This window comes from Chinchilla lanigera, unplaced genomic scaffold (genome assembly GCF_000276665.1).
Source record: "Chinchilla lanigera isolate Chin_1 unplaced genomic scaffold, ChiLan1.0 scaffold00112, whole genome shotgun sequence".
Lineage (NCBI taxonomy): Eukaryota > Metazoa > Chordata > Mammalia > Rodentia > Chinchillidae > Chinchilla > Chinchilla lanigera.
In genome coordinates, this window is record NW_004955513.1 from 4,931,488 (window position 1) to 4,945,279 (window position 13,792).

The window sequence follows — 13,792 nt, forward strand, 5'->3', positions numbered from 1 at the left end:
GGTGGCCCTTTGTGCTAGCCGCGCGGCCTGGCCTCAAGAATGGAGTCCTGAGCAGGAAGTGAGCACAGGGCCTGAGCCCTCCCTCCCACTCCCCACGCTCGCCCCAGCACTCCTCTCGCCTTGTCCCTGGCCACGGAGGTTTCCCTCTCACCGGGGAAGGAGCTTCAGACCCCTGTGCCCAGAGTTTATCCCGTGGCCGCCGGAGTGGCTGGGGCTTGTCCTGAAGCTGCTGTCCCCACCCCAGCCGACATCTATGACAAAGTGTCGAGCGAGCTGCAGAAGAAGGGCTATGGCTGCGAGTGCCTGGGCGGCGGGCGCATCTCCCACCAGAGCCAGGACAGGAAGATCCACGTGTACGGCTACTCCATGGTGAGCCCAGCCTGCAGGCTCCGGCCCGGGTTCTGGCTGTAGAGCTGCTCAGGACCCCAGCAGCCTGCCTTCTGGGGTGCCCCATCTCAGCCACGGATTCCCACGCTCCCCGTGGGTCCCTGCAGCTGCCTCAGGGTGGCCCTGCCCCTAGACCCCAAGGCCTGGCAGGACTCCCAGTGTCCCGGCCCTCCGGGCCCTGGGCACCCAGTGCTTGGGTCACACTTAGTCCCAACCCAGTCCCCTCACAAGCACCGCCTGGCACTGAGGGCTCACTGTGGACCCTGCCTGTCCCCAGGGCAGTCAAGGTGGCATTGCTCTGCTACCAGCACCTGCTCCCAGTGAGGCTCTGGGAGCTCCCAGAGCTCAGAGCCAGGTGGAACTAGCACTGTCCTCTTTCCAGGGGTACGGTCGTGCCCAGCACTCTGTTTCAACTGAGAAGATCAAAGCCAAGTACCCTGACTACGAGGTCACCTGGGCAGACGACGGCTACTGAGGCCAGTGCCCAGCAGTCAAGACAGGACTCTACCTGCCCAGGGTCGCTTCTGAGGGGTTGCCCAGCTCTTTGCTTCTGCATCCCTTGGCACTGTGCCACCCCACCAGGCCTTGGAGCCCAGGCCAACCTCGGGAATTAAAAGCCTTAGTGCACCTGCTCATCTGTGTGTCTTGGCTCCTCTGCCTCTGAGTCACCACCTGGAACCCCCTTGCCTCTACCTCTGGGGGCCCTAGGGAGCAGCAGTGCATGGTCAGCCCCTTGGGGTCCGATAAGGGGCCCCTGGGCTGCTGCTGTTTATGGCCTCATTGCTTCTCCACATACTGCTATCCCAAAGGACATCTGGGTGGAGGCCTGAGAAGGCCTTGCGCAAGATATCTGTGCCTAGTCCTCATGGCCAGCTGAGGCCTATGATCCCCCGAAGTACCCCTTTCCCAGTGCTCAGCCCAGCATTCTGGCAGGAAGGGTTCCGGTGACCACTGTCCTGGCCAGTGACATTGGCTGTCACTGTCAATCTGCACAGGGGCAGCCTGGGGACCCTCAGTGGTCTGCCAGCAGGGACACATGTGACATTACCCACAATCCTTGTATCTAGGATCAGGGCCTGGAGCTGCTCACTGATAGACAGCGAGAAGGAAGGCACTCCTGGCTCTGAAGGTCCCCTTTCCCTGGACCTTCTGCAGCCCTGGGTTTGACCTCTGTCCAGCCCTGCCTCCTGCAGGGTGGAATGTGGTGTGTGGAGACAGTGGGTGTTAAGGGAAAGTTAGGGACACACTATGCCCCAACCTCACATAAGCTCTTGGAACGGTTCTCAAGGCTACCATCCAGGCGAGCACTGTGAAGCCCACTTTGCCGAGGTCACCCCAGTAAGTATGCCTGGCTGAGTCTGGTGGTGGGCATGCTCCTCCTGTCAAGATTGGGCCTGTGCTAGAAAACCAGAAGTTTCCAGGCTTAGGGGACCCTGTGCTCGTCACTGACCAGCCAGTAGGCATGTGGCTGCCCAGGACGATTTTGAAGGATGAACAAATGATGGGGAGGGGATCCATGGCCTGGGTTCCAGGAGGTCAGGCCTGTGCCTGGACCCGAGGCAGAGTGCCCCAGGGTACCCTGGGACAGGCTGCCTTGCCCTTTGTCTGTACTAGGCAGGGCAAAGCTTAGGCATGAGAGAAACCACCCCATGCTATTCAGAGCCCTGCTCGTGGGATCCCAGCCGACACCATTGCCTACCCCTTGGGACCTTCCTAAGCCCCTGGATGTCAGCCTCTGCCCAGCTCCCTGTCCCACACAGGAGGATGGGGACCAGGGTGTTTGGAATGCCGTGGCTTGACCTTTGGTCAGAAGAAGCCAGGCAGGTGGGAGCTGAGCCTGGCCAGGGGCCCTTCCTAGGGACACTTTTACAGCCGGATGCTTGGTCCACCGTCCCAGGCTGGGGCCCGACCAAGGGACTGCAGGCACAAAAAGGTCCAAGCCCCTCCCAGTCAGAGGCAAGTCAGTGGGGCCACTGCGGGCCAACACCTGGACAAAGTCCCCACCAGGGCACACAGCCTCTGCCACTGGACCTCACTCCCTGTAGCCTGGCCATGCAGCTGCCCACCGACCTCCTGCCTGCGCTGGTCCTGTTCACAGGTAAGTTAAGTGGTCTTGCCCAGGGAACCAGGGCTGGTGCCCAACCCCACCAGAGGGCAAGGGCGGCCTGCAGGGGGGACATCCAGGAAAGCCCATGGACCAGTGATGGCCTGCCTAGGCCTCCTTTCCCTGCCCTAGGTGAGAGGACCCCTAGCTGGGCACCCACCCAGCTCCCTGAACCTTTCCTTGTCCCCTCAGATGAGGCCAGGGTCACCACTGATGAGTCACCTAGGGCACCCTCCTGGGAGCTGCATGCTGTGGTCCCTTTCCCCAGGCAATGCCCACACCCAGTGCTCCCACCCGTGCCCATGCCTTCCTCCCCCAAACGAGCCTCCAAGGGGCTGGGAACTTAGGAAATGGCATGGAGTCCCCATGGTGGTTGTTTGTGGGTCCAAGCCCCACTTCACTGCTGAGCCCCAAAGACGGTGACAAATGTCCTAAAGGGTTTCCCTGGACATGGAAGTTTCAGGAAAACTAGCCAGTCCTGAACACGGTAGGACAGCCGGTTGATCTGCCCCAGCCCACATAGCTGTCTCTGCCAGCAGCACAGTCCCTGGGCAGAGCCTGGGTGCCTGGTCCCTGCAGGAGCCCCACTGAGGCACAGTGCAACTTCCTGTGTGACTGCGGGGACTGCTCCGATGAGACCCAGTGTGGTGAGCTGGAGTCTGCGGGGGTGGGAGGGCCCAGGTTGAGGCCCCTTGCCTGAGCCCCTACCCACTCTTCCAGGTTACAACGGGGCCTTGCCCGGCCTGGGTACCTCCTTCACCTGCGACTTTGAGCAGGACCCCTGCGGCTGGCAGGACATCAGCACATCGGGCTATAGCTGGGTCCGGGACCGTGCAGGAGCACAGCCCGAGCGGCCTGTGGCTCACACAGACCACACGCGAGGCACTGACCTGGGTGAGGCCTAGCGTCTGTGCACCTCCACCTGCTTGCCCCCTACCCACCACTTGGCCCTGTCCTGTCTCCTAACTGCCCTCCTCTCCCCACCAGGCTGGTACATGAGCGTGGGAGCCCACCGCGGGATGGAGGCCTCTACTGCTGCCCTGCGCTCCCCCGTGCTGCGGGAGGCAGGCCCTGCCTGCGAGCTGAGGCTCTGGTACCATGCAGCCTCAGGAGGTGTGCGCTAGGGACCCCAGGCCTAGGGCTGGCAGGCAGCTGCAGGGAAGGCCAGGGGTACCTGAGGGCCAGGGGGGAGCCCTGCAGGAGGGTCTGGGGCATTGCAGGGTTGAAGCCACCCAGCACCCCCCAAATGCCGCAGATGTGGCAGGGCTGCAGCTGGAGCTGACTCACAGTGCAGAGGCGCTGACCCTGTGGCAGAGCTCGGGACCCTGGGGTCCGGGCTGGCAGGAGCTGGCAGTGACCACCGGCCGCATCCAGGGCGACTTCCGAGTGAGCCAGCGCCTGGGGGCGGGGCCGGGGGCGGGGCTGGGCCCTGACTGAGCCCTAAGGACACTTGCTCTCTTCAGGTGACCTTCTCTGCCACCCGCAATGCCACACACAGGGGTGCTGTGGCCTTAGATGATGTGGAGTTCTGGGACTGTGGGCTTCCCAGTAAGGCACCCCTTTGCGCCTGGTGGGTGGGGCCGGGGCCCTCATTGCCTGCTCCCTGCTCTGTGTCCTGGGCCCCTCACCTGGTTACTCTCCCCCAGCCCCGCAGGCCACCTGCCCCCTGAGCCAGCACCACTGCACAAACGCAGCCTGCATAGAGCCCCACCAGCTGTGCGATGGGGAGGACAATTGTGGGGACGGCTCTGACGAGGACCCGCTCACCTGCAGTGAGGCCTGGCCAAGTGTGGGCGGGGACACAGAGGGACAGGGAGGCCAGGCCCTGACCTCCTGGGTCCTTTGAAGAACACTGGGACAGCTGGGGCGTGGTGACACATGTCTATAATCCCCTGGTCTGGGAGGATAGAGGAGGATCGCCCAGCCTGGGCAACTTCACGAGACCCTGTCTCAAAACAAAAAAATTTTTAAAAGCCTGGGGATATAGTTCCATGGGAAAGCCCTGCATTCAATCCACAGTACCACAAAAAAAAACAATTAGAAAAAAAAGCATCAGGGGCCTGTCCTGGAACGTGCACTTGGGCATGGTCTTTCTGAAGGGAGGAGCCAAGGCCAGCCTGGAGCTGGGGCCATATGGCTGCAGGTGGTCCTGACAGTCCCGCCCCCACCCTAGGCCATCACACAGGCACCGACTTTGAGACAGGCCTAGGCCTGTGGAACCACTCAGAGGGCCCGGCCTGGAACCTCAGCACCGGTGGCCCCAAGGGCTCTGCCTGGCCACACAGAGACCACAGCCGGAACAGTGCACAGGGTGAGGCCCACAGGGACCCTGGCCACTGCTCGGCTACCCGGCCACAGCCAGCGACAGAAGCCCATACTGTCTTCCCCAGGGTCCTTCCTGGTCTCCACGGCCAAGCCTGGAAACCCTGCCATCCTCCTCAGCCCCCAGCTGCAAGCCTCAGGCTCCCGTAACTGCTCGGTGAGATGCATGAGGGTGCAGGCTCGCAGACCGGCTGCCCTGGTGCCACAGGGGCCCTGACCAGCATGGTCCCTTCCAGCTCATCTTCTACCACTACCTGCATGGGTCCAAGGACGCCCGCCTTGAGCTGCTCCTGCAGATGCAGGGCCCTGGCGCCCCTCAGGCCCCTGCCCTGCTGCGACAGCGACACGGGGAGCTGGGAGCAGCCTGGGTCCGAGACCGGGTGGACATCTGGAGTGCCCATCCCTTCCGGGTGAGCAGAGGGACAGGTCTGGGGAGCTCTACCAAGACAGAGGAGTGAGCTAGGGGCCCCTCATGGACCTGTGAAGGTGCCAGGAGTGGTGTCCACAGAATGGGGGGACACGGGCCTGGGAACATACCCAGGGAGCAAGCGCAAAGGAGAGCCAGGCGCCCCTGAGCCCCTGACACACTCTCAGATCCTCCTGGCTGGTGAGACGGGTCCTGGAGGCATCGTGGGGCTGGATGACCTCATCTTATCCGACCACTGCAAGATCATCCCAGGTGATGTGCCCGGCCTTGCCTGGCCTGCCTGCCTTCTGGGAAAGGCAGAGCACCTGTGGCCTGTCTGACCCGACTTCTGCCTGCAGGGGCACCGCTGTCTCCTGTACCTTGGCCCAAGGCGCCCCACCCCCAGCAGTCCACCCTGCAGGGCTCCTGTGAGGCAGGGCAGCTGGCCTGTGGGGACCTGTGTGTGCCCCCAGAGCAGCTGTGCGACTTCCAGCCCCATTGTGCCCAGGGCGAGGATGAGCACGAGTGTGGTAGGCACAGCCGGTGCATGTGCACAGCGGGCGTCGGGAGGGCAGGGTCTGGAACAACCGCTCCTCCAGCCCTGCTCTATTCTAGGCACCACAGACTTCGAGGCCGCTGCTGCTGGGGGCTGGGAGGACGCCAGTGTGGGGCGGCTGCAGTGGGGGCGGCAGGCAGCCCAGGAGAGCAGGGGCATGGGCAGGGCTGCTGCAGGTAAGACCTGCGGGGTCCCCACACTGAGAGGCCCTGAACAGAGTGGGTTCCCTGGAAGGAACAGCTCTAAGCCCCTGCTCTTGCCCAGGGTACTTCCTGTCCCTGCAGAGGGCCTGGGGGCAGCTGAGGGCTGAAGCCCGGGCCCTCACTCCCATCCTGGGCCCCTCCGGCCCACACTGCGAACTCCACATGGCCTACTACTTCCACAGTCACCCCAGAGGTACTGCCCCTGCTGCCCAGCCCCCAGTGCCTGGGGTGAGGGGGTCCACAAAGGCCCACTCTCCGTGACTCCTCCCAGGCTTCCTGGCTCTGGCTGTGGTGGACAGTAGCTCCCGGGAGCTGGTGTGGCAGGCTCCAAGGAGCAGCTCCAGGGACTGGAGAGTGGACAAGGTCCTCCTTGGAGCACACCACAGGCCCTTCCGGGTGAGGAGGGCCCTTCCTGGGTAGAGGGGTCCTCAAAGAAGGACCCCTGACTTACAGTTCCCTCCATCTACCTCTGAAGCTGGAGCTGGTTGCACTGGTGGACTTGGAAGGCCCTGGCCAGGAAGGGGCTGGGGTGGACAACGTGACCATGAGGGACTGCAGCCCCACAGTGACCACTGAGAAGGACAGAGGTCTCTCCCACCTGTCCCAGCAAGGCCCACCCAGCCCACCTCCAGGGACCCTGGGAACCTCTACTTCCTCAGGCCTCAGGGAAGTTTCAGGTGGGGACTGTGCTGACACTGCTGTCCATCCCCAGAGGTCACCTGTAACTTTGAATGGGATACTTGTGGCTGGCACCTGGGCCACCTCACAGATGTCCACTGGCGCCGGGTGGAGAGCCACAGTTCTGGGTATGACCACACCACCGGGCAAGGTAGGGGAGGCCTCATAACAGAAGATCCTGGCACCCTGAAATGTGGGAGGACTTCAACCTGAGGACCCCATCACAAGGGGGACCTCAGGCCTAGACAAGCACCCTGCAGCTCACCCTGGTGCCCCACACAGGTTTTTTCATGCTTCTGGACCCCGCAGAGCCTCCTACCCGTGGCTACCATGCCCACCTACTCACAGGGCCCCTGGTGCCAGCAGCCCCTGAGCAGTGTCTCAGCTTCTGGTTCCAGCTACATGGGCCCCAGACTGGTGAGCAAGTGCTCAAGCTGGCAGGGTATCGGAGGAGGCCTAGGGGCTCTAGGGGGTCAGGATTTGGAGGCTTCGTCCCTCCAAACTCCACCTCCCCTTAGGGACGCTGCGGCTGGCCATGCGGAGGGACAGTGGGGAGGACGTTCAGCTCTGGTCTGCATCAGGCACCCATGGCAACCGCTGGCACCAGGCCTGGGCGACTCTGCACCACCAGCTGGGGCCCAGCTCCAAGTACCAGGTGAGTCTGGGGTAGGTGGGGGAGCCAGGCCTAGCCAGCTGACACCCTGCACCCTCAGCTGCTATTTCAGGGCCTCCGGGATGGCTATGATGGCATCATGGCACTGGACGACGTGACCGTACGCCCTGGCACCTGCCCAGCCCCCTGGCGCTGCTCCTTCGAGGATTCTGCCTGCAGCTTCTCCTCAGGTGGGCAGGGCCTGTGGAGACGTCAAACCAGCACCTCAGGCCCTGCCATCCCAGGCCCCTGGGCAGACCACACCACAGAGACAGCCCAAGGTACAGGCCTACCCTGGAGGCGGGCATGGAGTAGGCTCGGGGCTCTCGCTGACACTCTGACACTGCCCCCCACCCTCAGGGCACTACATGGTCGTGGATACAAGCCCAGACATGCTGCCCCGGGGCCATGTAGCCTCTCTGACTTCGGAGGAGCACTGGCCCCTCCTTCACCCTGCCTGCCTGACCTTCTGGTACCACCTGAGCCTGCGCAGCCCAGGTGAGGGGCCACGGGAGGCGCCCTGCTGTGGGTGTGGGGGGCTCCCACAGGCCCTGTGCCAGCTGGGCAGCCAGGTGGGGACCGCCCCTTGGTGTGGCAGGCACTCTAAAGGTCCGAGTGGAAGAGGGCGGATGGCACCAGACACTCAGCATCAGTGAGCATGGCGGGCTTGCCTGGCACCTGGGCAGCATGGATGTGCAGGCCAAACAGGCGTGGAGGGTGAGTGTCTGGCACAGGTTGGTGAGGGGGCCATCCTTGAGGGTCACCTGCACCCATTGCAGCATTGGCCTTGCCCCACAGGTGGTGTTTGAGGCAGTGGCTGCTGGTGTGGAGAACTCCTACATCGCGCTGGATGACATCCTCCTCCAGGATGGGCCCTGCCCTCGGCCAGGTGGGACCCTGCTGTGGCCCATGGGTGGCACCAGATCTGTTCCAAGCCCAACTCCCTGGCCTGGGCCCCATCTGAGAGTGGGAGGTACCTGGGGCTGACAGCCAGTGAGCGCCACTCACTCACCGTCTCCTCCCAGGGTCCTGTGACTTCGAATCCGGGCTGTGTGGCTGGAGCCATCTGGCATGGCCAGGCCTGGGCGGATACAGCTGGGACTGGAGCAGTGGTGCCACCCCGTCCCGGTACCCCCGGCCCCCTGTGGACCACACTCTGGGCACCGCAGCAGGTGCATGCTGGCTGGCAGTTGGAGCTGGGAAGGGGGACCTAGAAGCCACACAGCCACTTGGCCTGGCTGGCCCCACGCAGCACTGCCTTCTCGTTCCCAGGGCACTTTGCCTTCTTTGAGACCAGTGTGCTGGGTCCCGGGGGCCGTGCGGCCTGGCTGCGCAGCGAGCCCCTGCTGGCCACTGAGGCCAGCTGCCTCCGCTTCTGGTACCACATGGGCTTCCCTGAGCACTTCTGTGAGCTGGCTCTGCCCGGGTGCTAGGGGTGGGAAACCGGGCCGCAGCTTCTGAGGCTGAGCCTAATCCACCCCATCCCTCCTCAGACAAGGGCGAACTGCGTGTGCTTCTGGTCAGTGCTGCAGGGCAGTTGGCGGTGTGGGTCGGAGGTGGACGGCTGAGGCACCAGTGGCTGGAGGCCCAGGTGGAGGTGACAAGCACCCAGGAGTTCCAGGTAAGGCCTCGGGGCCCTGGGGGGCCACATTCCATGCCCCTCCTGAGAGCTTCTCCCTTTCCCACTAGATAGTGTTTGAGGCCACTCTGGGTGGCCAGCCAGTACAGGGGCCCATCGCCCTGGATGATATTGAGTACCTGCCCGGGCAGCGCTGCCAGTGGCCTGCACTGAGCCCAGGTGAGCACTGGGGTGTGGCCAGGCCCTCTCTAGCCCAGGCCGCCTGGGGGCGCTGTGCCTTCCGCACCCTGCCCTGGGGGCGCCAGCCCAGGTTCCCATTCAGGGCACAAGGCTTGCACTGTGTAGCTGCCAGCTGCCATCCTGTTAGAAAAGGGAATGTGGTACAGGTTGGGTCCCCTTCCAGACACCCTGGCCAGCAAGGGTGAGGAGCCAGGCAGCCCCAGCTTCCCTCCATGCCCTCAGCTCCTGTCCCCTCTCAACCGCAGAGGACACAGCAGTGAACGTGTCAGTGGCAGCCGCAGTCAGCGGAGCCCTCCTCTTCCTCGTGCTCCTGGTACTGCTCATACTTGCGGGGTGGCACTGGTTGCAGAAAGGAAGGGGCTGGCCCTTCCGGAGGAGCACGGACTCTGCAGCCCCCGGTTTTGACAACATCCTCTTCAATGCGGTAGGAGCCCTAGCACAGTGGGGGCTGGGGCGCCACAGGGCCCCACCTCTTCTGGTCATGAAGCCCCTTCCTTCCTCTAGGATCAAGTCACCCTGCCTGCAGCTGTCACCAGTGACCCATAGATCACCGGACCAGCCCCTGGCCCCTCATGTGACACCTCCACAACTCTGCCACACTTTAGCCCAAGGCTGGACAGCTGTGCCGCCCAGGCCAGGCACCCCACTCACCTCCCACCCAGTGGGGTAGCTCGGGGCCCCGACCTCATGAATAAACATGCCAACCCTCAAGGACAGCCCGCGCTCTCAGGCTGGGTCAGTGTCCACACCTGGCCTCAGACTGCCTGAGGGAGCGTATGGGCCCTTCTGTGCTTCTCAGTGCAGCTCAGGAAGGAGGTGGGACCCAAGGGCCTCTGGCGATGACACAGGAAGACCCAGGGCGAGGCAGGCACAGAGCTCCCAGCTAGACAGGGGAGCACCCTCCCAACAGGCAGGCCTGGTGCCGCCGACTCCACAGCCGCTGAGGACAGGAGTCGCCCACGAGTGAGTGTGAGGTCACTGGAGGGTGAGAAGCCGCTGGCCGGGAGGTGGGGGCTGCTCAGGGGGAAGGCTGCTGTGATGGAACCAAGGTCCCTGTGTGTCCCTCTGCACTCCTGAGTCACAGAAGTGCCAAGGGGGACGCTGCCCACCCCCCACCCCCGTGCAGTGTGGACAGGACCAGGGCCCTAAGGAAGCCAGGCTGTCCACCGCCACAGGAGCAGGTCCGCGGTTCTGGCACTGTGGCACGTGAGCGCTGTCTTCAAGAGGGGCCGCTCCGCCTGAGAAGCCATGCTGCCTTCTGCCCCCCGCCCAGAAACCATGTTGGGCTCCTGCCTATGTCATCAGCTCTGCGGAGGGTGGCAGGGGTCACAGTCAGTGCCACCCTGTGTCCACAGGTGCCACGAGGCTGGCTGATCCTGCAGTCTGGGTGACAGGAATATCCCTGAAGGCAGGGACCAACTCCAAACCTGGGGCCTCTGTCAGGAAGCACACTCGGCCCTCTGAGGTGGCCCAGTGGCAGGAGCAGGTCAGAGGTCCAGAGGAAGCCCCCACCCTCACTGACAGCCATTGTGAGGTGGCCTTGCAACACCCTGGCCTCATACCGCAGGTGCTAGCAGCAGGTGGCACACACGGGAGAAGGTGCCACACAGCCTCGACCGGAGGGCAGGAGGGCTGGAGGAAAGAGCCAGAAAGCAGGCTTCACAAGGTTTCTTTGTTTGACAGCAGGGTGGGTCAGCCCAGGGCCTGACCCGTGTTCCGCAGGGCCGCGTGGCGGCCACGTCAGTGCTGGCATCAGGGACCCAGCAGGACGGCTCAGCCGGAACGCGCTGTTTCGAGGCTTTGTGTTCATTTTGCCCGCGGGCCCTTCTCGATGGGCTTGCCGATGTCCTTGCCCCTGAGCTTGAGGCCTGCAAGAGGGTGGAGGCCACTGACCACCCTGCAGCCCCACCCATGGCCCCAGGGCACACGCTCAGCTCTGGCCCCGCTTGATCCCTCCCACAGCGCCCTCCTAACTGCAAAGGGTACTGAAAGCTGTGAGCCTAGACAGCAGGGGCAAGCATCTGCCCAGCAGAGTGAAACGAGCTCTCTGGACCGTGTGGGTGCCGTGGGGTCACTGCAGGAGCACATCGTGGCACAGAACCTGAGATCCTAGTTTCTGAGAGCCCCCGAGTGCCCCGAGAAGCCAAACATGGGCAAAATTCCAGCAGCTTGGCTCAAGGGAGCGGGGCCCACCCACAAGGGTGCTGCCCTGCCAAGACAGGCCAGAGACACTCACCAATGGCTCTCTCGATTTTGCCCAGAACCTGATTATTTGGAATGGCCCGTCCACTTTCATAGTCTGCGATGACTTGTGGCTTTTCGTTGATTTTCTGAGGAGAAGGTGTCCATTAAGCATGCTAGCCTGAGGGACAAGCTGCCTCCTGGGAGGCTGGGGTCCCACCTGGCACAGCTGCATCTCATGCCATAGCTGCCCTGCCCTGGCTGCCTGCAGGCCTCGGGCTACCAGGGCAGGGACAAAGTAAACACCCCTAGCTCACAGGTGGGAGCCCACCCACCTGCTACCCTCCCGCTGCCACCTTCCTAGGCCCAGAACCGCAGTAGCCTCACCGTGGCCAGATCCTTCTGTGTCAACCCCTTGCTCTGCCGGCCCCGCTGGATCACTTTGCCCACCTCCAGGGTCACCCGGTCGTGGTGCAGCTCCTCCGTCTCCCGGTCCAGCTTGGCCGTGTTCTTGGTGATCGAGTGCTGCTTGTTCTGCCCAGCAGCCCCTGGAGTTGGAAGCACACAGAGTAGAGGGATCTGCAGTTAATGTGAAAGAAAACGGTTTTGGAGCAGCCACCTGGCTGACAGCTCCACACCTGCTGTGATGCGGGGAAGCCAGGCTGCCCCAGTGCACAGGCCAGGAGCACAGTCCCGGAGTCTGCTCCCAGCTACCAGGAGCAGGTGAAAGATCCGGCCCTACTGACCTCATGCCACCCAGAGTTGTGTCAACAAGACCTCACCACCTCCTGACAGAGTCCCCAACACACTCAAGCCAGACAGCTCCACAGCACATCTTGGTTTGCAAGTGGAAACAGGACATTTTCTGTGTATACCTACATTTCTTGGAGGTCTCCACATCTTCGCCTCGTCTCTGAGCTGCTAAGATGGCCTAGAAGATTAGAAAGTGGATTTTGATGAAAATTAGCTTTGGCAGTGTCGGCAGATGGTGCAGCTGCTGTGAGCGGGTCAGCGTGCTGTCAAGAGCCCTGAAGACCTGTGGGGCTGGGCTCTCTGACTCTGGTGCCTGACAGCCCATTCCTCTTTCTCCAGTTTTAGTGGCCAACCCCAGTTCAATACTATTACATGGAAAATTCCAGAAATAAAAAATTTACGGGCCAGGGATATAGCTCATCTGTACGAGCGCCTGCCTGGCAAGCGCAAGGTCCTGAGTTCGAGTCCTGGTACCAAAAAAAAACTACAAATTTCAAATTGCTCTTTTTCAGAAATATGACACACTCTCTTGCCATTCCCCACTGTGTCCCATTAGGATGTGAATCCTATCCCTGCTGCCATCTTGGTCCCCAGGCTGTCACAGCAGCAGCACTGCTATGGAGCCCTTGTGTTCCGGGAACCCTGATGCCACGGCCCAATCCAGCATCACACTCCTAAGTAACTCCCCACACCTAACCACACAGGGCTCACAACAAGGATGACAGCACGGACACAGAAACTGCGCTCACATTTATCATGGCACCAAGCGTCAGAACCATCCTATTCTGTTATTACTGCTCTTCTCTTGCAACGACAGTGACTAATTCACAAATTAAACACTGCCACAGAAGTACTCTAATAAAAAGACAGCATTTAGGGCCCGGTATGACTCACAGTTTCAGGCCTCCCCTGAAGACCCAGAGGGCCCTATATACAAAATCTCCACCAGCGGCCAGGCAACTCACCATCAACTGCTGCCCAGAAGCAGCAGCACTGCTTCTGCACCGACACAGACTAAGGGGCTCTCGCTAGCACTTCCTACCTGACACAGGTTTACTCTGCTACTAAAGCCTCCTGCAAAAGCACGAGGAACCTAGCCGGCCGGGCCTCCTCCTGAGTCTGGCTCCTAACGACACAGAGATGACGCATCCCATGCAAGCCTGCGGTCTCCCTGGAAACATGACCAACAGCAGAGATGCTGGGCTCCACGGTCACCAAGAATTAACAGACTGTTTTTTTTTTTTTTGATGTGTTTAACACTTCAGAGACGGGCATTCTACCCAAGGTGCCTAGAGGCTTCCCAGTCAGTTCACGTGACTCCGGTCTGGCAGTGAAGTTTCCCCGGAAAAGAAAACGAATCTGGACACAGCTGCTACGCCAGGGCTGGTCGTGAACGCCCCTCACCGGGGCCCTGGCCAGGCCCCAGCCCTGGGGCCTCCCAGCATCAGAGTTCAACCTGGGCCCGGACAGCGCTCTCCAAAGCCCAGGAAGCAACCGGCGGCTCCGCGGGCAGCGGCCCCCGCGAAGCCAGCACAGCAGGCAGGGAGGGCAGAAAGGAGCCTCAGCAAGGGGGTGGACCTGCCCCTGCCCCTGCCCTGGCCGCAACCGGTCCCCGGCCCCGCACCGTCCCCGCCCCGGCCTCTGATCCGCCCAGGCCGCGGCCTGCAACCCTTGGACGACGCTCCACCCTCACCCAGTGCCCGCCCTCTGCCCGCGTCGCGCCCGCACCCG

General features: G+C 62.4%; 3 protein-coding genes across 4 annotated transcripts in view; 2 read left to right on the top strand and 1 right to left on the bottom strand.

Annotated features, from left to right (window-relative positions):
* The window catches only part of Phpt1 (phosphohistidine phosphatase 1), a 1,559-nt gene extending 537 nt beyond the window's left edge, over positions 1-1,022 (top strand). The window contains exons 2-3 of the mRNA XM_005408564.1: positions 245-369; positions 770-1,022. Coding sequence (XP_005408621.1) covers positions 245-369; positions 770-862 — 218 coding nt within the window. The 3' untranslated portion in view covers positions 863-1,022. The remainder of the gene's footprint in view (positions 1-244; positions 370-769) is intronic.
* Positions 1,023-1,108: 86 nt separating this feature from the next.
* Mamdc4 (MAM domain containing 4) lies at positions 1,109-9,843 on the top strand. Its single transcript, XM_013506638.1, has 29 exons — positions 1,109-2,485; positions 3,031-3,138; positions 3,212-3,385; positions 3,479-3,604; positions 3,747-3,877; positions 3,955-4,039; positions 4,138-4,263; positions 4,665-4,802; positions 4,882-4,970; positions 5,050-5,223; positions 5,408-5,477; positions 5,537-5,749; positions 5,835-5,951; positions 6,040-6,171; positions 6,250-6,374; positions 6,454-6,565; positions 6,691-6,807; positions 6,939-7,073; positions 7,175-7,311; positions 7,370-7,589; positions 7,669-7,806; positions 7,907-8,025; positions 8,107-8,197; positions 8,334-8,480; positions 8,581-8,715; positions 8,802-8,929; positions 8,998-9,106; positions 9,373-9,551; positions 9,632-9,843. Exons 1-29 carry the CDS (start codon positions 2,020-2,022, stop codon positions 9,671-9,673), a joined length of 4,083 nt encoding a protein of 1,360 aa, XP_013362092.1. The 5' UTR covers positions 1,109-2,019; the 3' UTR covers positions 9,674-9,843.
* Positions 9,844-10,780: 937 nt separating this feature from the next.
* The window catches only part of Edf1 (endothelial differentiation-related factor 1), a 3,378-nt gene continuing 366 nt past the window's right edge, over positions 10,781-13,792 (bottom strand). The window contains exons 1-5 of one of the 2 annotated variants that reach the window (XM_013506641.1): positions 13,027-13,139; positions 12,188-12,239; positions 11,696-11,856; positions 11,364-11,457; positions 10,781-10,995 (exon numbers count right to left, since the gene is read on the bottom strand). In XM_013506641.1, the coding sequence (XP_013362095.1) occupies positions 10,934-10,995; positions 11,364-11,457; positions 11,696-11,856; positions 12,188-12,239; positions 13,027-13,029 (372 nt within the window). In that variant the 5' untranslated portion in view covers positions 13,030-13,139 and the 3' untranslated portion in view covers positions 10,781-10,933. Of the gene's footprint in view, positions 10,996-11,363; positions 11,458-11,695; positions 11,857-12,187; positions 12,240-13,026; positions 13,140-13,792 lie in introns of those variants that run through there. The other variant, XM_005408560.2, reaches the window with a different exon arrangement.